Below are 20,000 nucleotides of genomic sequence, written 5' to 3'. Positions count from 1 at the left end.
AAATGACACCGAAAAGAAACCGACTCCCTTCTCTTTTAATGAACTGATGAACGTTGTTTAGAAGCATTCCTATTCGTGGAGAGGACGGGTTATGGGGCGGGGCTAGCTTTGCTGTTATCTTTAGCCTCAGTTAACTGAGGAGGGTAAACGCATGCTGCAGCAGGTCTAAACTACATACCTACAAACTTGGCTAGGTCTTCGGTACAAAACCGCCATGTCTGAAGCCAAATGTGGCGTTCAAGTGAATCGTGTCTTCTGTCGGGTTTCAGTCACTTTACGATGGTCAGAGAAAGGGGAGAGGGTTCCTCATGGTCACTAGAGTTGTGACGTTCGCAAATGAAGATTCTTTTGAACAGTTTATAAACATGAGTCGGGGGGGGGGGGGGGGTCTTTCTGTTCTTTTTATCACACAGATGAGCTCCTCCGCCAGTCCGAACAGGGACTAGGGTAGTGATGTGACGTTCATGAACAAACCGATTCTTTTGAACAGGTTTTCAAAGTGAACGATGAGTCCCCGTAGAGAGCCGTTCATCTGGTCTTCCAGTAAGAACTACAGTATTCTGGAATACTTTCAGATGCCTCCCATGTTTGGTGTTCTGAGTGTGAATTAGTCTCCTAACAATTCAATGAATTATGGTCCATAATCATTTTATCAGCCATGCTTTCCTCTCCTGAGCAGAGTGACTGAAACTCTCGTGATAGAAAATGGTTTAGATTACCATTTTAATTATTCCAACAGATTACTTTAGCAACAACAAGTACAGTCGTGGCCAAACATTTTGCATCTGCACGCACAGTGTGGTGAAGACTTTTGGGAGATGGCCTAGTGTCAAGAAGGGCAGCAACGAAGCCACTTCTCTCCAAAAAAACAAACAAACAGGGACAGATTGATCTTCTGCAAAAAGTATGGTGGATGGACTGCTGATGACTGGGGCTGGCGAGGAACCTTGCCTTAATGTCTTGGTCCCGCCCCGGTTGCCTAGGAGATACATCATCGAGAACCAGCAAGGCGTGTTCCAATGTTCATGTTCTGCCGAGGCGCATGCTCTCCGTTTGTTATTGTAGGTCGTTTAGCTAGCTGAGCGAGGATACATGGTCGCCTACCTCTTGTCTATCAGTTGAACATCCAACTGGTCATTGAGCAGTTGTCATGAAAACTTTTCTGTTGACCGTCTTTATCGTTGTTACTTTAAACCATTTAATATAACAGAAGCCAATTCATTTATCCCAACCTGTGTATTTTTACCACAAATAAAAAACAAAGACGATTCAGAATGGTTTGTTGGAAGACGCGTCACAGCCTGGCCCACTCACCCACACTGGCGTTTTCAATGGAAAGAAGCCACTACATCCAGGATCAGCTGGCCTTTTGTCAGGAACCTCCGGACCTAGAGGGTCTAATAACGTTATGTAACCGGATCGAGAGGAGACTCCAGGCTCGACACAAAGGTAATAACTCATTTGCTCCTTTTCATAATCACCACCACTCCATTTTATCTCAGTCAGCCTCAGTGTCATCCCTAAGCGAACCCATGCAGATCGTCCGGACAAAGCTAAGTCAAGAGGAGAGAAACGAGAATGAGAGCTGGTCTTTGTTTATAATGTGCCTTTTCTGGCCATTTTGTGTCTGACTACCCCAAACAGTTAAACCCCAAGGCCCATCAGTAGCTCTGAGAGTACTGGTGGGCAGTTCCTCAGCTAACATGACTTCTCGTGTGCCTTTGTACTGTTTCTTATAACCAGAAAACCATATCCACCCGGGCTTTGATTGGCTCCGGTTGTGAACAGAACCTATTGGACCAACAGCTAGTTGAGCAACTAAGGATCACCACCATTCCTCTGACGGACCCCCGTAGGGTTTCGTCCTTGGACGGCAGTTCATTAACCCCCATCACCCACAAGACTGCTCCCGTTCAACTCCTGATTTCAGGTAACCATCATGAAGAGCTTTCTTTTTTTGTGTTCCCAACTCCCCATTCTCCGGTCGTCCTGGGACATCCTTGGCTAGAGAATCACAACCCCCACATCAACTGGGTATCCAACAAGGTCGAGATGTGGAGCAACAAATGTCACACCACCTGTCTAGGATCAGCCCATCCCAGTTCCGAGCTTCGATCCCCGGAGAACTCAACCCCCGACCTCACTGGAGCTACCATCGAATACCACGACCTTCAGCAGGTATTTTTCAAGGACAAGGCATCCTCCTTACCTCCACACAGACCATATGACTGTGCTATTGACCTGCTTCCAGCAGCACCTCTCCCCTCTAGTCGTCTTTACAGCATCTCCAAGCCCGAACGCGAATGTATGGAGAAATACATCTCGGAGTCCCTGGCTTCTGGCATCATCCGACGGGTCAGGGATGAGGTCCTGCACCAAGTGGAGGAGTTTAAGTATCTCGGGGTCTTGTTCACAAGTGAGGGAAAACTGGAGCGTGAGATCGATAGGTGGATTGGTGCTGCACCTGCAGTGATACAGGCGTTGTACCGGTCTGTCGTGGTGAAGAGAGAGCTGAGTCAGAAGGCGAAGCTCTCGATTTACCGGTCGATCTACGTTCCTACCGTCACCTATGGTCATGAGCTTTGGGTAGTGACCGAAAGAACGAGATCGCGGATACAAGCGGCCGAAATGAGTTTTCTCCGAAGAGTGGCTGGCTGGGCTCTCCCTTAGAGATAGGGTGAGAAGCCTCGGAGTAGACCCGTTGCTCCTCCACATCGAGAGGAGCCAAATGAGGTGGCTCGGGCATCTGGTCAGGATGCCTCCTGGACGCCTCCCTGGTGAGGTTTTCCGGGCACGTCCAACTGGGAGGAGACCTAAAGGTAGACCCAGGACACGTTGGAGGGACTATGTCTCTCACCTGGCCAGTGAACGCCTTGGGATTCCCCCGGAGGAGCTGGCCCAAGTGGCTGGGGAGTGGGAAGTCTGGGCCTCTCGCCTTAGGCTGCTGCCCCCATGACCCGGCTCCGGATAAGCGGATGAAAATGGATGGATGGATGGATGGATGGATAAAATCAAACACTTGAGTCTATCGCCTTATTGGATAGGATATGACCCTTTTAATCAATTTTATTAACTATTTTTTTCTCCTGGCTCTTGGGGAGTACAGACGCCTTTTTCCTCCTCTCCTCCCTCCTTATCCCAAGGCTCTTTGTCCTGTCTGTGCACGGCGCTTCTGCATTTTTTCTGGAAACTGGAAATTATTAAAAATGGACCTGGTCAGTTGGTCTCTCAACGCGATTGACAAAATTTTTTCAACGATGAGAGCGGGAGAAGGGGTTCCCGGATGCCCCTCTGGGACAGAGCCAGCTGGGTATATCATGGACTGCTGGAAACAGTGGAACCTGATCTGCCTCTCTCAGCTGTCTGTAGAGGATTCTGAAGACTTCTGGATATTCGTGGTGTTGGTGTCGAGTTTCCTGTTTTACCTGGCTTACTGGAAAATGAATGAGCTGTCGAGGAATATTGGCTCAATCCCGGAGCTCAGGGGTGGAATGCATCGCGCTGTGAACGCACAGACTCATTTATTTGTCGAGATGAGTCGTAAGCTTGGGACTTTGGCTGAGATTCAGACTCTGGCACAGAAGTTTGATTCGATCAAGGAGCGAGTTGACTGGACAGGACGGTTGGGAATAGATTAATTACGCCATTATTACATTTAGAGAGGTTGAGACCAACAGAACTTTAAGACAGAGAGGAAATTATCTCTGTCTGTCCCCAAAACAAGTTCTTATCTGAATCTGATGCCCTTGAGCCTGTGAGGCTGAAGTGATTACTCCCCCTCAGTAGAAATGTGGCATGCTGCCGTTGTCATGGCAACTCTGTCTCCCTATCCCAGCCTGGGCGGGACTGCGACCGGTGAAGGCCGTTGAATCGTTTCCAGGAGTCACTGTGCTCTCTAACCCAATTACCTTCCACCCCTGTCCAAACAGAGGTGACCAGCGCTGCTTATCGTGGCTGCATGCACTGATGTGAGGAGAGTCCCAACCCTACCACCTCACCTAGTGGACACTTATGTTGTGTGATGTCTGAAGTCTGTTGCATATCTGTCTGAGGTGTTTTTTGCAGAGCAAAGCTGCCCTCTCTGTGGAGGGTAACTCTTAAGTGCCTTTTTTTCCTCCACCTGAACCATTCCTCACATATAAACCCTCTGATCTCTATTAAGGTAGCGCGACTCAGGTTGCGAATGTCCACAGTCACCAATTCTTGTCATGTGTCCATGTCTGTATGTCTGATCTCAGAATTGTGTGCACTGAAACTCTAATTTCCCAAACTAAAACCTGCTGGGTCCCATGGTGGTCCCATGCCAGCTTGGTTTCTTAAGGATGTTGTAGCCCCTGTGATTTTAACTCTTGTAAATCACAGCTCTTCCTCTAGCACGGTTCCACGGGAGCTGACATGCTGTTGTAAGGCCACTGCTGAAGAAGATGGAATTGGACTCAGGAGTTTAGCTAATTATAGGCCTATCTCTAATCTTCCTTTTTGTGCAAAAATTTTTATGTTTATTTATTTAGCAGATGCTTTTATCCTAAGCGACTTACAGTTTATAACCTATAGGGCATGTTGTGATCTGTGGGGGAAACCGGAGTACCCGGAGGAAACCCACGCATGCATGGGGAGAACACACAACTCCACGCAGAACGGCCGCAGCCGAGTTTTGAACCTGCAACCTTCGTGCTGCGAGGCAACAGTGCTAACCACTGCACCACCATGCAGCCCATAATAATTGAAAGTGTTGTATATAAACAACTGTTTATATTCCTGAATGACCTTGTTTTTCTAGAGCACCTGCAGACCGGGTTTAGAACCAGCCAAAGCACTGGAACACTAGTGAAGGGTACTGAATGATGTGTTTAGCTACAGACGAGGGGGATGCCGTGGTTTTGTTGCTCCTGGATCTTACCACTGCCTTTGACACAGTAGACCACCAGATCCCACTGGTCCACTTAGAACAATGGTCTCCCTGGAGATGCCTGGCAGTAGGCGAGAGCTTACCTATCAGATAGGTCTTTTTGTCTCTATGGGCACCTGTTCATCGGAGGATGCTCCTCTGAAATGGGGGTTGCTCAGGAGCCTGTCTTAGACCCTTTGCTTTTTCAGTTCTTTTTAAAGGTGTGAGAGGCTGTTTTCATGTTCGGCCTGTATGAAAACAGTGACCAATCATTTGTTTCTCTGAAGGATCTCTTTAATTGAGTGCTGCTGGCTCTATTTTTCACCCTATTCGCCCATACAAAACATACAAAAGTTTATCAAAATGTGTTTATTTCCTATTTTGTACAACTTGGAAGGTGTTTCATCAAATGTTTAATGCAATAAATAAGAATTTGTATAAAAGAACCCACAAAGCTTCAGACCAGGAATGAAACAGGGCTCTATTCAGGTGGGGGAGAGGGGTTTGGGATTTGAGAGAAAGGCCATTTCCTGTTATCCAGCTGGATACATCAACACATTTGTACAAAAATACAGAAAGCCTCATCATTTGGATAGAAACGAGCCAGTAGGATTACATACCGTCGGGTTTTCACTCATCAAAAATGCTCTTGTAGTTTTACAATTTTCAAGTCCACATATCTGAGTTAAACATCTAAAAGGACATGTCCGTGTCTCTCAGACTTTTACTCCAGCTCAGACTGGGTCCTCTCATATCTCGTTTGGACCCTTCATACCAGAGTTCTTTCCCAGACTCGCCGATTGGACCTCAGGCAGGACACACTGTGATGGCTCACAAAAACCATTCAGACCGGGAGGGCCTGGAGGTCCAGGAACACCGTTGACTCCAGGAACACCACGAGGTCCCCTTTCTCCATCACGGCCATGTGTACCGTAAGCTGGTCGTCCGGGTTCACCTGTGAAAAGAGGCCAAAGGTCACGGACACAGATTTAGCTAGAAGCATCACAGGATGTTTTACAGTACAAGTCAGTCAGGTCCAGTTAATGGGAACAGAAGTAGAACATGTGAACCAGTTACCGCATTTTGTTTTTACGAACTTCAGAGAACAATGTTTGATTTGGTGGTGGGGTCATGAAAGTACCTGGGAGACCAGCAACTCCTGGTTCTCCTTTGTGCCCTCTCAAGGTTGGTCCTCGGTCTCCTTGGTCACCCTGGTCACCTGTGGGGAGGAAACACACAAGCAAACATCACTATTCATGAAGATGATTGGGTCCTCTGATGAAAGGACCCAACCCTAATCCTTTTCCCTCCACGTATTTTAAAATTTTAAACATGTTGTTGAGCTATTACACTGAACAAAAACATAAATACAACACTTTTGTTTTTGCTCCCATTTTTCATGAGCTAACACAAACATCTGAAACTTTTTCTACAAACACAAAACACCCATGTTGTTCTGAAATCTGTCTACATGTGTTAGTGAGCACTTTTACTTTACCAAGATGATCCATCCCACCTCACAGGTGTGGCATATCAAGGGGCTGAATAGACAGCATGAATAATGTACAGGTGTGCCTTAGACTGCCCACAATAAAAGGACACCCCTTTATGAGCAGTTTGATCAAACAGCACAATGCCACAGATGTTGCAACCTTTATGGGAGCGTGCAATTGTCATGCTGACTGCAGGGCTGTCTACCAGAGCTATTACCCATGAAATGATTGCTCATTTATCTACCATATGCTGTCTCCAAAGACGTTTCAGAGAATTTTGCTGTACATCCAACCGGCCTCACAACCGCAGACCACGTGTGACCACACCAGCCCAGGACTTTCACATCCAGCATGTTCACCTCCAGTAAAACTTGAGACCAGCCACCTGGACAGCTGCAGCAACAAACGGTTTGCATAACCGATTTTTGTGTATGTAGACTAGGGATGAGCGAGTACACCATTATCTGTATCTGTATCTGTTCAACCATCTAAATTATCTGTATCCGTATCTGTACTTGGAGTGGGCGTGGCCTAACCCGGAAGTGGGTGTGGTTTAACCGGAAGTGAGTACGATTTACACCAATACATCATTTTATGTCTGAAGTTGATATGGATTGATCACAAGTTGCTATGTGTAATGTTTATTTGAAAACCATTTACAGAGCAGCCTCAGAATTGAGATTAAATATTTTTGATCACAATAGTAAAGTAACTATTACAGAACAAGTTTTTCAATAAAATCAGAACATTAATATTTAAGTGCATGGATTAATACATCTGAGCTTATGCAGTAGGAACTAGGAAACATGAAATACTAGAGCCAGACACAACTTTTTTTATTTTAATTTGATTATTTTAATTATAAATTATTTGATTCAGTCTCAGCTGAAGTACCCTCTGTATCACTCACTGTATGAGAGAGAGAGAGAGAGAGAGAGAGAGAGAGAGAGAGAGAGAGAGAGAGAGAGAGAGAGAGAGAGAGAGAGAGAGAGAGAGAGAGAGAGAGAGAGAGAGAGAAACCCGAGTGGAGCGTAGGCGGACGGAGCTCCCGGCTGCAGTTTTGTGTGTAGGGAGGGGCGGGCGCTCCATGTGACTGGCCAATCACAGAGCGTGAATACAGTCAGTTACCCAATGAGGATTTTCCTTCAGCACGATTACAGATATTTACGAGTTTTACTCGTTTCATGCTCGTGTTCGTCAAATATGCTTTATTCGTACCGGATTCTCGTTTCGCTCATCCCTAGTGTAGACAGATTTTCAGATGTTTGAGTTCATCTCATGAAAAATGGGAGCAAAAACAAAAGTGTTGCGTTAGGGTTAGATACATTTTTGTTCAGTGTAGAACCACCTTAGCCACACACTGAGGTTGGCAGTGTCTCATCTCAACTTCTAAACACTTTTCATCCCTTCTGTTGGAGACCTGCTGCCATGTTTGCATCATTGTTCCGTTTCTGTCCTTTTTCTGGATTAAGCAGCAGTCTGCCGAAGGTCTGGTGGTGCTCCCCGATGATCACATATTCTGTGCTTTGATTTCCAGTTCCCGATTGAAAACTGGATTTAGAACCTATAGTGCAGTTGTTAACCAAAGGGAAGGAGGAGTGCCAATATTACACCAATTTAGCCCAAAACCATATCCAAATATACCTCTGAGTGTAGCAATAACCATATATATATATAATGATAAGCTATGTATATTTTAAGTTACTGTAGCTTACCATTAAATGTGTTATTTATGAAAGATTAAATGCTTTGTGGAGTGAAATAACAGGAATTTCTGGGCCAAACCCATCCTATTTCACAGACACATCTCCGGCGTTTATAACAAATCAAACCTTTTGAAAATCAGTTGAAAATTGAGCAAGTAAGAGTTATTTAAATAGTACATGCACTATACACCCCAATGTCACGAAAGGGGGCAGCTGTCTGAGGTAAGATGGCCGCCACGTGCCTACGTCGCATCCCATTGGCGAACAGCGGGACGAGCCATCTAGTGTTTACATACATACCTGTGGCACTAGCAGCCTGGAACTCACCTTTAAGTCCTTTGTGACCTATTGACCCAGGTGGACCCTTTAAACCTGGGAGGCCTCGTGACCCAGTGTGGCCAGGAAAGCCGTTCTCTCCAGAAGGTCCCGGAGGTCCAGGTGGGCCTGGAGGGCCGGGGCGCCCAGCAATACCTGACTCAGGTCTCCTCAGACTGGCTGCTAGCTGGGCCAGCTGCTCTGTGACACAATAGGAAGTTGGGCTATATTAGTCAATTTAATAAAAGCAGCTGCCATTAGACCAAACAGAGTCACGAGGAAGCAGTTAAATGTGACAGATGTTAAAATGTTAACACTTACCTTGCATCACCCTCATGCAGACTTGTTTGATGTGTTTATCTGTGGGTGACTTCCCCTGTAAAAACAAAAGGAAGTAAAATATGAGCATAAAATAAAAAAACTTGAGGGTCTGCTGCTAGAACGTCTCCTTAAGCTTGGTTTATGCTCGACGCGTTTACTTTCCGCTTGGTGATGCGGCTCGCGGATGGAACGCGCTTCACAGCTCGCAGCGTTTATGGTTCGTGCGGCTCGTCTCTGCGGTGAGCCAATATTCTCCCAAACTGTAGGGGGCAGCATGGAGCTCTACGGCATGCACCCAACACTACACCATAGTAGAAGTAGAAATTTCTGTTTACAACATGGCATTCCAGCATTTTTAACAGCGTCCTCGTCTTTTCCGACAGTGCGAGCTATTTCTCTCCAAGAATTATTAACAACATGTTGATCACGGTGATCTCTGAGAGCTGAATCACACAAATATCTGTATTTACCAACCTCTGCCATACTAGTTCTTGCTGGTCCGCCGTGTTTTTCCGCGTCCGACTGTCCGCGTGGTTAGAAATTTTCCTAGGTGCGGAAAGTTTGGGCCGTGCGGAGGCGCGGTGGAGGGGCGTGGTTGTTAAAATGACGCAATTTCACCGCGCGGAGCCGTGCGAACCTCACGGACGCGTCAAGCGTAAACCAACCTTAACCCCACTTCTGCTGTCATCTTTTATTATGTATTACGTAGTGACAGCAGCTTCCCAACACATAACAACTAAAGTATTTAGCCACATCTGCCCACAAGGCCAGAGCCTGCCATATTAAATATGAGCTCTTGAGAGTGGCGTTGGTCCCCGTTAGCTGTAGCAACTCCATCAAACATTATACCAAAGTAGAACCTTCCAGCAAACAGTAACGCTTTCCAGTAACAACACATGTTTTTATTGTGGTGTTACACAACACGTTCTCACCGCTGGTCCCTGAGGTCCCGGCAGGCCCGGTACTCCTGGATCTCCCTGCATGCCTCGCGGTCCGGGCTGACCCAGTTTGCCCTCTTTTCCCGGCTGTCCTCGGCTGCCTTCAGGTCCTTTGTTTCCTGTTTCTCCAGGTGGGCCTGACTGTACCCAGCACACAGAAGAGAATGACCCACACACCCTCTGGGCCAAACTAGAAGAAGGTTTAAAGCTCACTTCTAACTGAAACCTCGAACAAACAGCAGAAATTCTTGGTAAGCTAGCAGACAAACAGCTGATGTGGGTGCACATACCGATCCTTTCTCTCCTGCCTCTCCTTCGTCACCCTGAAACAGAAAGCCTTGGTAATGTGTGGAAGGAGCAGAGTCTTTTTCACTTTAGTGTCTTTATACGGTGAACATCTGCCGATCGCTTGCTGGCTCTCCCACTTTGTTTTTGTCTGAAAACACCAGTTAAAAGCAGCTGCTCCAACTGGGTAACACTCACCGTGTCGCCCTTTGTTCCTGATAGGCCTTCATCACCCGAGGGTCCCTAAAGTAAAGACATCACAGATTTCAGGCTGATGAGCTGATCAAAGTCAACACTGGTCATGACAGCAGGTGCAACTTACCTGTTCGCCCTTTGGACCATCAAGACCAACGGCACCCTGAAAGAGAATGAGCTTTTATTTTACTGATTTGCAAGCATAAAGCAATGTTGAATGGAAACTCCAGAAGTTACGTTAAATGGGTTTAAGTGTTGGAAACAACTGAGTTCAATAAAGCTGCAGCAGGGTCTGGATGGTGGTGAAGTGGGTTAGTGCTGTTGTCCATGGCAGACTGGATACACGTCCTAGGTGCACACCTCCACAACCCTGATCAGATTAGTCTGTGCATTGACTGAGAAAGACTTTTAACTGGAACACATTGTGCAAATATGACTTTTAGCATCCTTTTGTACTGCCACGTGGGTCTCTACTGCCTCTATAAACACGCCAAATGTTCAAAGAAATGTTCTGTCCAGCTAGACACATCCAGCATTTGTGAGCAGCAGTATGGTTTCATGTCAAGAAAGAGATCCACAGATGCCTTTTCTTAACCCTCTGGAGGCAGGCGCTGCAGATGTGCAACATTAAAACTACCTACCTGGTTACTCCACGTACGTATTTCATGAGCATTTTTTAACTCAGAAGTACCTCTGAAGGACTTAGATGTTCGTCCTTTAATCAGAACTTATTTTGAGCCTGAGAGGGTCAAGGATGCTGTACCGTTGGAGAAGGCAGTGAAATGCAAAGATTAAGACACTGTCCACAGACTCTTCATCAGTGTGCTGGTCTCCAAACCAGAAAATATACTGCTCCTGACCTTGCTACCGAGAGGTCGAAGCCATAACAATATCTCTCCTGCTTTAGTGTCTGCGAACCACAAGGTCTCCCCACAATGACTCTTTGCACTTTAATAAAATAATCTTATTTGGTCTCATAAATGAATTCCTAACTTTACAAGTTGATTACAATCGTGCCCTCCTGTTTTATCTACAATGAACGTTTTATCTAAAGTGATTTAATAACTTCTTGACTGCTTTACAGTAATGAATAAATCATCATAAATGTTTATTATTTTACTGACTTATTTCAGATCATATATACACCAAACAAGTCTATTTAATGGTTTAATAATGGTTTATTGTCAGTATATTCACACTGTAATGTCCAGACATGGTCAGTTTTTCATGTACAGTTTGACCCCTTCAGTGTCTGGTCATATGGAGACAGGAGTCTACATGTGTGGCCTTTAATCTGCCGGATCCTGCCATTCCATCAGCTGGAGTCCGGGCCTCTCTGCAGCTCAGAACACATGATAACAAACTGTTCCCTTCTCAAGGTCCTTCTGTGCCAAGCCTGCCTGGTTATCTAGGCCGGACTGGACCGTTATAAGAGTGGCTGTTTTCAGCTCGTATGAGTTAATCATTCCTGAAATGGAACGAACAAATGTTGTATGAAATGATCAATAATGTTTTGATTAATCTGTGCTTGAACCACTGAAGTTTGAACTCTGGACTGACCCGGTCGTACTGCAGTTTTTCCTACAGACTTTAGACCCTTGGGGTCACCCGACCCCCCGACATCTCGGATCCAAAAGAGAGTCTCCACTTGTGGTACGTAGACATGACAGATTGCATCTGATACCTTTTTGATAAGAACCGACTTCATAGTTTAATGCAAACCAATTCTTTTTACACCCAGGACTCAGTTCTTCTAGATAGCAGACCACCACACCATCCTGCTGGCTCCTGCTTACACCCCAGTCATCAAGAGGATTAAAAAGGTGACCAAAAGCATCCAGCAGTGGACAGCGGGAAGTATCCTCACCCTACAAGGATGTTTTGAGGCCACTGACTGGGTCAGCCTTCTTTCTTCCTCTGATGACATCAACAATCATGTCGACACAGTATCATCATACATCTCCTTCTGTGTAGACAGCATCTTCCCCTCAAAAAATGCCACCATCTGCCCCAACAACAAACCTTGGACCACCAAGGAGCTAAAGGAAATCCTTCACCGGTTCTGCACAGGACAAGAAAGAAGTCAACAGGGAGGTCAAGAGGGCCATTAAAGCTGCTGAACTGAAGTATAAAAACTATGTGGAAAAAATTTACCACAGGGGACCTTCGCTCAGCCTGGCAGGGCCCTAAAACCATGGCTGCTGTAAATACTGTGGTCACCGCCTCCAGAACCGTCCAGGTGGAAGGCAGCAACCCCACCTCCCTCCCTGAAGACCTCAACGCTCTCTACACCAGGTCTGAGACAGACAGTATCACCCAGCTTGAGGAGTCCAGATCCTCACTCAAACAACAATAGCAGCTAAATATTCAAAATGGGCCTTCCGAGCAACGCATTGGTAATTCTTCCAGGCCTCACGGAGAAGGTGGAAGGAAGCCGGAGATTCAACCTTTTTCCACCGCCGCTCACATCTCCTACATTCCCCTCTAGCAGTACGAGTATGAAGGTTGAGCCAAGGGTAAGAGCGACAGCGGGAACGTCGCGATCTTAGAAGGGCAATCCGATCGAGCACGGAAGTGCAAGAGGCAGAAAAGAGGGTGATGGATCTCAGGATCAGAAGAATCCTCATGGGAAAACAAAGAATCTGAAAATAAAACAGAAAACTCAACAATTGAGGAAGGGGTAATGCGGCGAGCACGGCGAATCCCCACCTGCCTAGGAGAGACAGGCCGGGCCACATCCACAGAAAACAAAACAGGAACATGATCAGACAGAGAAAAAACATCAGGTCGGACCTCTGTTACATCAACACCAAAATAAAAAACTAAATCCAATATGTGAGACCCCCCATGAGTGGGGAAGTCAGCCAACTGAGTCAGTCCACAAGAGTCAATTAAATTACAAAAATCAGCCACCAGGAACTTCTCAGGACAACAGACATGAGTATTAAAATCTCCAAGTATAAGCAAATGATCATACTTAAGGAGGACATCAGCAAGAAAGTCTGAAAATTGGGAGAAGAAAAAAGAAGAATTTGCCTTAGGGGGCCTATATAGTAAAATACAAAGTGTTGGAGGAGACAATCCCAGTTCAAAGGTGGACAGTTCGAATAAGTCACAATTTCCCAGGTAGGAGGTAGGCCGACAGGGAATATTAGTCTTGAAAATCATCAATAAACCCCCGCCGCGGACCGTTGGCCTGGGGACATTCAAGTAGGCACACCCAGCAGTTTGGCGATAGGTGCCCACTCACCCGGCACAGTCCACGACTCGGTGATATAAAGGACATCCAGCTCCAACTCCCTGGATCAACCCTGCCTGCCAGCAACGCCGCTCACCTCTGAACGCCTGTTCTCCACCGCTCACCTGCCAGTCTGGACAAATTTGGACTCCGTGCTCAGCTCTCAGTCATCGTCTCTGTCTTTCAACCATCCCGCTCAGCCAGACCTGACTTGCCCACCTCTCGAGCTCTCAAAACATCCAGGAAACCGTGGATGTTTTGGCCTCTTCTCACTTGGCTTTATTTACAAATTAACTTCAATATACTCATACCTGTTTCCACTTCAGAATCTACTGGAGCCCCCGGACCTCGGATCTCCTCATACACCTTAACCAAGCATAATTAATCACTTTTTACTTACCTTCTGTCTCCCGTGGTGATTCTACATGTCGTGGGTCAAAAGTTTACACCCAAACATGACAGCTGTTGGCCAAGATAAAAAAAGTGTTGATATGGGTGTAAAAATCTCTGGTTTCACTCTGCTGGTATTTTTTGTCTTTGCCAGTCAGATATTTAATATAATGGGTGCTGGTGATGGTTTTAAGATGTGCTCCTTAAACATAAATGGAGCGAGGGATCCCAGAAAGAGAGCGGTGCTGTTTGAGTCCTTACAGCTTAAATGCATAGATGTGACTTTGTTACAAGAAACCTATAGTGATGATTTAAATCAAATGGACTGGAACAGGGAGCGGGCTGGATGAGATTTTTTAGATCACGGCACATCAGTAAGTGCTGGAGTGGGAGTTTTATGTTCTAAGAGCTTCTCCCCTAATTCTGTGGAAGTGGTGAACTTGGCTAGGGGAAGGGCTTTGGCTGTGACAGCCAAGTTTGACCTTTTTAAGGTTGTCTTTGTAAGTGTTTATGCACCTACTGTGGGAGCTGAAACAGGATGTTTTTAATGTTACTGACATGTTGAGAAATCTTGATGTTACTGAGTATTTCTTTTTGGGAGGTGATTTCAACTGTACGTTGAATGATGGTCTGGATCATAACCATTTAGAGCCTCATCCTCTCAGTCTGAGGCAGCTGGTTTGCACTTATGGTCTGGTGGACGTACGGAGAAGGATGCATGCAGACTGCAGACAGTACACATGGTCCCACCACTGTGAAGGTAGGCTGTCTCTTGCTCGTTTAGACCATCTTTATTGTTTTTAACATCATTTTACTGTTTTTAATGAGTGTAAAATTTTACCTGTTGGTTTTACGGATCATGCTATCCTGGAGTGTACGGTTTTTAAGTTGCTTGTCTCCTGTAGAAGTGCGTATTGGCATTTTAATGGTAATATGATTGCTGATGGGTGTTTTAGAGATGCTTTAAAGTTTTATTGGGCTGATTTTAGTCAAAGGAAGGGTGAATTCTCGTCTCTGAGACAGCGGTGGGATCATGGGAAGGTGAAAATAAGACAACTCTGTCAGCAGTATAGTCTCAATGTCACTCGGGATATTACCAAATCAGTTCACGATCTGGAGGTGGATATTGTGGAGTGTGAGAGGTTGTGCGAGTCCACAGCAGCTCAAGGACATTTTTAAGTCCTTAGGACTACAAAAGCCACTTTGGCTGACCAAAGTGCAGGGCGGTCTGGTGTGCTCGAGGGTTAAAAACATCTCCCAGATGGATGCCTCCTCCAGCTTTTTCTTCAACTTGGAGAAAAGACGCGGACAACTAAAAGTCATCCATTCTCTGTTGTCAGAGACTGGTCAGGAGTTGACAGAGCCCAGTGAGGTATGGCAGAGAGCAGCCTCCTTCTTCGTTGCCCTGTTCCAGAGTGAACAGCTGAGGAGAAATGACTCTGCCAAGGAGTTTTTAACAGGACTGCCTGAAGTATCTGACAAGATGAAGGCCAGGCTTGCAATGCCTCTGTCTGTGGATGAAATTGGCGCTGCTTTGAGGACGATGCAAGGACTGAAAGCTCCAGGTATTGATGGACTGACGGTGGAGTTTTTATAAGCCTACTGGGACATTCTTTCTGCTGATCTCCTTGATGTTTTTAACGAATGCCTTGAGTGTGGTTTACTACCGCTGTCCTGTCATAGGGCCATCGTCACACCTCTGCCAAAAAAGGGAGATCTGAGAGAGATGATGAACTGGCGTCCTGTGTCGCTGCTCTGCATGGACTATAAGATCTTGTCCAAGACTCTGGCGTTGAGACTGAGGGGAGCCATGGAGGAGGTCATCCATCGTGACCAGACGTGCTGTGTGCCAGGCAGGTCCATGGTAGATAATATCTACCTCATTCGTGATGTTTTGGACGTCTCTGGTTCATTGGAGGCTGATGTCAGCCTGATGTCATTAGATCAAGATAAGGCGTTTGACCGTGTAGAACACATCTTTTTATGGGAAACCATGGAGAGTTGTGGGTTCAATGCTGGTTTCATCTCCATGATTAAGGTGTTATACAGTGACATCGAGAGTGTGCTGAAGGTTAATGGCAGCCTGTGTGCTCCTTTTAGGGTGTGTAGAGGTGTCGGGCAGGGCTGTGTCCTGTCTAGGATGCTCTATGCACTCTCCCTGGAACCCCTCCTCTGTAAACTAAGAAACGCGATTACCGGCTTGTTGCTGCCTGGTTATAGTGACAGGTTCATTCTATCTGCATACGCAGATGATGGTGCAGTTTTACACGGCCATCATTGAGTCCATCCTCACTTCCTCCATCGCTGTGTGGTACGCTGGAGCCACGGTGAGCGACAAACATAGACTGCAGCGCATTGTGCGCTCTGCTGAGAAGGTGATTGGCTGCAGCCTTCCATCTCTCCAGGACTCGGGGGCGTGCAGGTCAGATAGCAGCTGACCCTTCTCACCCGGGTCACAGACTTTTTGAGCCGCTTCCCTCAGGCAGGAGGTTACGGTCCATCCGGACCAGAACCTCCCGCCATAAGAACAGCTTCTTTCCATCTGCCGTTAGACTTGTGAACAGCTTATAAACACACAACCATGCTCGTCTTCTCTACTCGACACAGCGTCACGTTATCGGCCATGTTACCATTACCTGCCATTTTTATAGCTGAAAGTTTTATTCTATTTTTATTCTTATTATTCATGTTATATGTAGCACATTAGTACCAAAGCAAGTTCCTAGTTTGTGAATGGTTTGTTCACTGACAATGGCGATAAACCTTTTCTGATTCTGATTCAGATTCTGATTCTGAGATGATGTGATTGTTTTCGTTAAGGATCAGAGTGATGTAGACGCTCTAACTACTGTTGTGAGCAAATTTCAAAGGGTTTCCTCTGCAAAACTGAACTGGGGGAAGAGTACTGCTCTCTTGGCCGGCAAATGGGAGGATGCCCCCCCCCCCCCCCCAATACTGCCTCAACAACTGGTGTGGCGGAACGACGGCCTAAAGTATCTTGGCATATATTTAGGCAGTGAAAGCATAATGAAGAATTTGGAAGGGGTACTTGAGAAAATTGTCTAGGTGGAGGTGGGTTTGCCCACAGATGTCATACAGAGGGAGAGTGCTGGTTTTAAATAACTTGGTAGCCTCCCAGCTATGGCACAAGCTCGTGTGCCTGGACCCGCCGAGTGGTCTGCTGGCCAGGATACAAGCTGACATGGTAAACTTTTTCTGGGATAAATATCACTGAGTCCCACAGGCTGTCTTGTTTCTATCTCGAGGGGGGGGGGGGGGGGTCTGGTCCACCTGGCTAGCAGGGCTGCTGTGTTCAGGTTATGGTTTGTACAACGGTTTTTATATGGTACCTCTGACTTAGTATGGAGAAGTGTGGCGGGTTGTGTGTTGAGGCGTCTAGGTGGTTTCGATCTAGACTTTGCATGGTTTTTGACAGGTTTTGGTTCACTGATTTTATGTACTTCACCGGGGTTTTATCAGGGCCTGTTTAAAGTGTGTGCTTTTTTAAAATTGACTACAGGCGAGCACGTGTCTACGCACTGGCTACTTGAAGAGCCTTTGATTGATGGTGCCAGGCTTGATGTATGTGATGAATTTTTGCCTGGCCTACGGAGAGCACTGTACCACTCTAAACTGGTTGATCTACGCAGGCTGATTAAAGTGGCAGGAGTCACTGTGTCAGACACTGCTGCTCTGGCTTCGGCACTTGGAATCAGCTCTGTCCAAATGACCCTGAGAGCGCTGGACCGATGGAGAAGGAAACTGTCAGATAAAAAACTGGCTTCCATGGAAGCAATTAGTGGGAAGGAACTGGCAACAAACTCAACTGATGGACCCCTGGACTTGCTTTTGTCCATGCCTTTTGTGGACATGGATGGCCCACTGCTACAGTTGTCGTGTGGAGGTAAGCTGTCCCTTCCCAATGCTGGGACACAAGCGTTATACGTGAGTTGTGTAAAGACAATTAACATGGAGAAACTGAAAGGCCTCTCATCCACAGTATGGTCGGAGAGACTTGGAAGACATGCTCTGATGTGGTCGACACTTTATGTTTCTCCGGTGACCAGAAGGCCTGGAGACTTGCAGTGGAGAATCTTACATGGAGCAATTGCTAAAAACACGTTTTTGTCCAAGTTGAATGTTAATGTGTCTACTGCTTGCCCTTTGTGTAATTTATTTGAGAATATTTTTCACGTGTTTTACGACTGTAAGAGGCTTGCTCCTCTTTTTTGACATATTTAAGTATATTTCGGTGTTTTTGGTACAGTTTTTTCTTCCACAGTTTTTGTTGGTGGGGTGAAATCAAACAAAACAAATAAGGTCAGGAACGGAGTATTGCACTTTTTAATGGGTGAAGCCAAATTGGCAATTTATCTTTCTCGGAGGGATAAGTTACAAGAAGAGCGAGCTTATGACGTGGTGAGAGTATGGCGAATAAATGTCAGAGCGAAGCTGTTACTAGAGTTTGCATACTCTTCAGTCTGCCACGATGTGGACAGATTCATACGGACATGGCTGTGAAAGGTGTTCTCTGCAAAGTTGTTGATGGACAATTAGACTTTGGGACAGTGTTACTGTAATTCTTGTTCATTGGCATCACGATGTGAATAAATGGAGTTTTGAAATCTCAAATCTCTCAGTCTCTCTCTCTCGACCCCCCCCCCCCCCACACACACACACACACACACACACACACACACACACACACACACAGCGGAGCTGATGGAGAAGTAGAAATCAGGCTTTAGACTTCCTACAGACACCATCTGATGGTTGACACCGATTGAACACCCACGAGTTTTTGAGTTCTTCCTAAACAGTTATGATCTGCTGTTGTTCCAGTGGGAGGCTGGATCTGCAGGGAGACATTTATGTTCAGCATAGCTGTTACAGAACCTTCCATGTGATGTCCAGAATGCAGGTTCTCCCAGTGGAACCCTTCACTAGAACATGCTGGTCAGTGTCTTCGAGGCTGTGTTTAACCAATGTGTTGTGCAGGAATTGGGTGAATTTGACGTGTGTGAATCCTCTTCCTCTCTATGTGATGTTACTGAAAGTTCTTGTTAAAATAAATAAAAACAGACATCTTACTCCAGAGAGGGATAGGGTGGGTCTGAGTCAGGGTGCACGTGAAATGGGAGCTGTTTTATGGTCATCATGTCTCCTTACCCTGTCTCCCTTCTGACCTCGGTAACCAGCAGGGCCAGGAAGTCCTGGAAGGCCTGGATCCCCTTTGGTTCCCTGTTAAAACACACAAATAACCATTAAATACACATAATACTGAAGCACCTTCAGAGTCCTCATACACTGAAGGGAGTGTGTAAAGCCTCAGCTATAGTGTGTGTGTGTGTGTGTGTGTGTGTGTGTGTGTGTGTGTGTTCCACAGCAGAGTCTTCCTACAGCTAAATAAAGGTGATTTTACCAGAATTAAAAGCCTAGGTTGCATATAAGTGACAGTTTTTCTCTCTACAAAGTACGGGTGCCTGCAGGAGGGGGCAGAGGTCACGCCCACCATCTAGTACCGTGAATCAGGGCCTTGAGATTTACCACCTAGAGTTAGCCCGGTGGCCTGGTTCGCGACAGTGTGGCTTTAACAGGCTGCTCCCTGTCAGGTCTCACCCTGGCTCCTGGCAATCCTGCAGGTCCTTCATGTCCTCGCTCTCCCCGTTCACCCTGAAACAGACAGGAGTTAAACGTTTTATCAGTTTAAGATCTGCGACATTATGAAAATTAAACGTGTGTGCAAAGTATTGTATTTATGAGACTACAGTGGTCGGTGTCACGGATCCCTCCTCACCACCAGCAGGACTCCAGCTACCAGCATGCCTCAACCCCGAAGGCTTACGTAACTTCCGGAGTCTATTTAGCCATCTCAAACAACGCCGCAACCCATTCAGTCATCGTTTCTTATTGGCTCTATGATCAGACTTCCAAGATTATCTCTCAACCTGCATACTCAGTAAGTCTTTTTCCTGGAGTATCCCCATGATCTCGCCTCCCATCGAGTTTATGTAGATACCCCCAGATTAACTGTGTATCTGCTGATCCCAACGCTAGCTTCTCTACGTCTGCGTTTCCAACCACACTACAGCTCAGCTCCCACCCACCCGGGTCGTTCTCGCCGAACATGCTTAAGCACAGCTCCAGTTTCTGCTTTATAGACCACACCTGTGCTAGCAAAACCTAGCCGGGCCTGTCTCTGGTTAAGTCTGCACACAGAAAGAGTCTGGT

At 46.3% G+C, this 20,000-nt stretch overlaps 2 protein-coding genes across 2 annotated transcripts in view; one reads left to right on the top strand and one right to left on the bottom strand.

Annotated features, from left to right (window-relative positions):
* Window positions 1-19, top strand: part of ptp4a1 (protein tyrosine phosphatase 4A1) — a 6,988-nt gene extending 6,969 nt beyond the window's left edge. The window contains exon 5 of the mRNA XM_015954549.3: window positions 1-19. This exon is cut by the window's left edge and continues 915 nt beyond it. The gene's annotated coding sequence lies outside the window, so the exon portion shown is untranslated.
* A 5,422-nt stretch (window positions 20-5,441) lies between these two features.
* Window positions 5,442-20,000, bottom strand: part of col9a1a (collagen, type IX, alpha 1a) — a 36,567-nt gene continuing 22,008 nt past the window's right edge. Inside the window, exons 23-32 of the mRNA XM_054751897.2 lie at window positions 19,389-19,442; window positions 18,939-19,010; window positions 10,269-10,304; window positions 10,145-10,189; window positions 9,952-9,984; window positions 9,656-9,802; window positions 8,724-8,778; window positions 8,415-8,603; window positions 6,030-6,107; window positions 5,442-5,843 (exon numbers count right to left, since the gene is read on the bottom strand). Of these exons, the coding sequence (XP_054607872.1) occupies window positions 5,638-5,843; window positions 6,030-6,107; window positions 8,415-8,603; window positions 8,724-8,778; window positions 9,656-9,802; window positions 9,952-9,984; window positions 10,145-10,189; window positions 10,269-10,304; window positions 18,939-19,010; window positions 19,389-19,442 (915 nt within the window). The 3' untranslated portion in view covers window positions 5,442-5,637. The remainder of the gene's footprint in view (window positions 5,844-6,029; window positions 6,108-8,414; window positions 8,604-8,723; window positions 8,779-9,655; window positions 9,803-9,951; window positions 9,985-10,144; window positions 10,190-10,268; window positions 10,305-18,938; window positions 19,011-19,388; window positions 19,443-20,000) is intronic.

Source organism: Nothobranchius furzeri, chromosome 7, assembly GCF_043380555.1.
Source record: "Nothobranchius furzeri strain GRZ-AD chromosome 7, NfurGRZ-RIMD1, whole genome shotgun sequence".
In the NCBI taxonomy this organism is placed as follows: Eukaryota; Metazoa; Chordata; class Actinopteri; order Cyprinodontiformes; family Nothobranchiidae; genus Nothobranchius; species Nothobranchius furzeri.
Note: the sequence above shows the minus strand (reverse complement) of the source record. Positions and strands in the feature narration are given on the sequence as shown.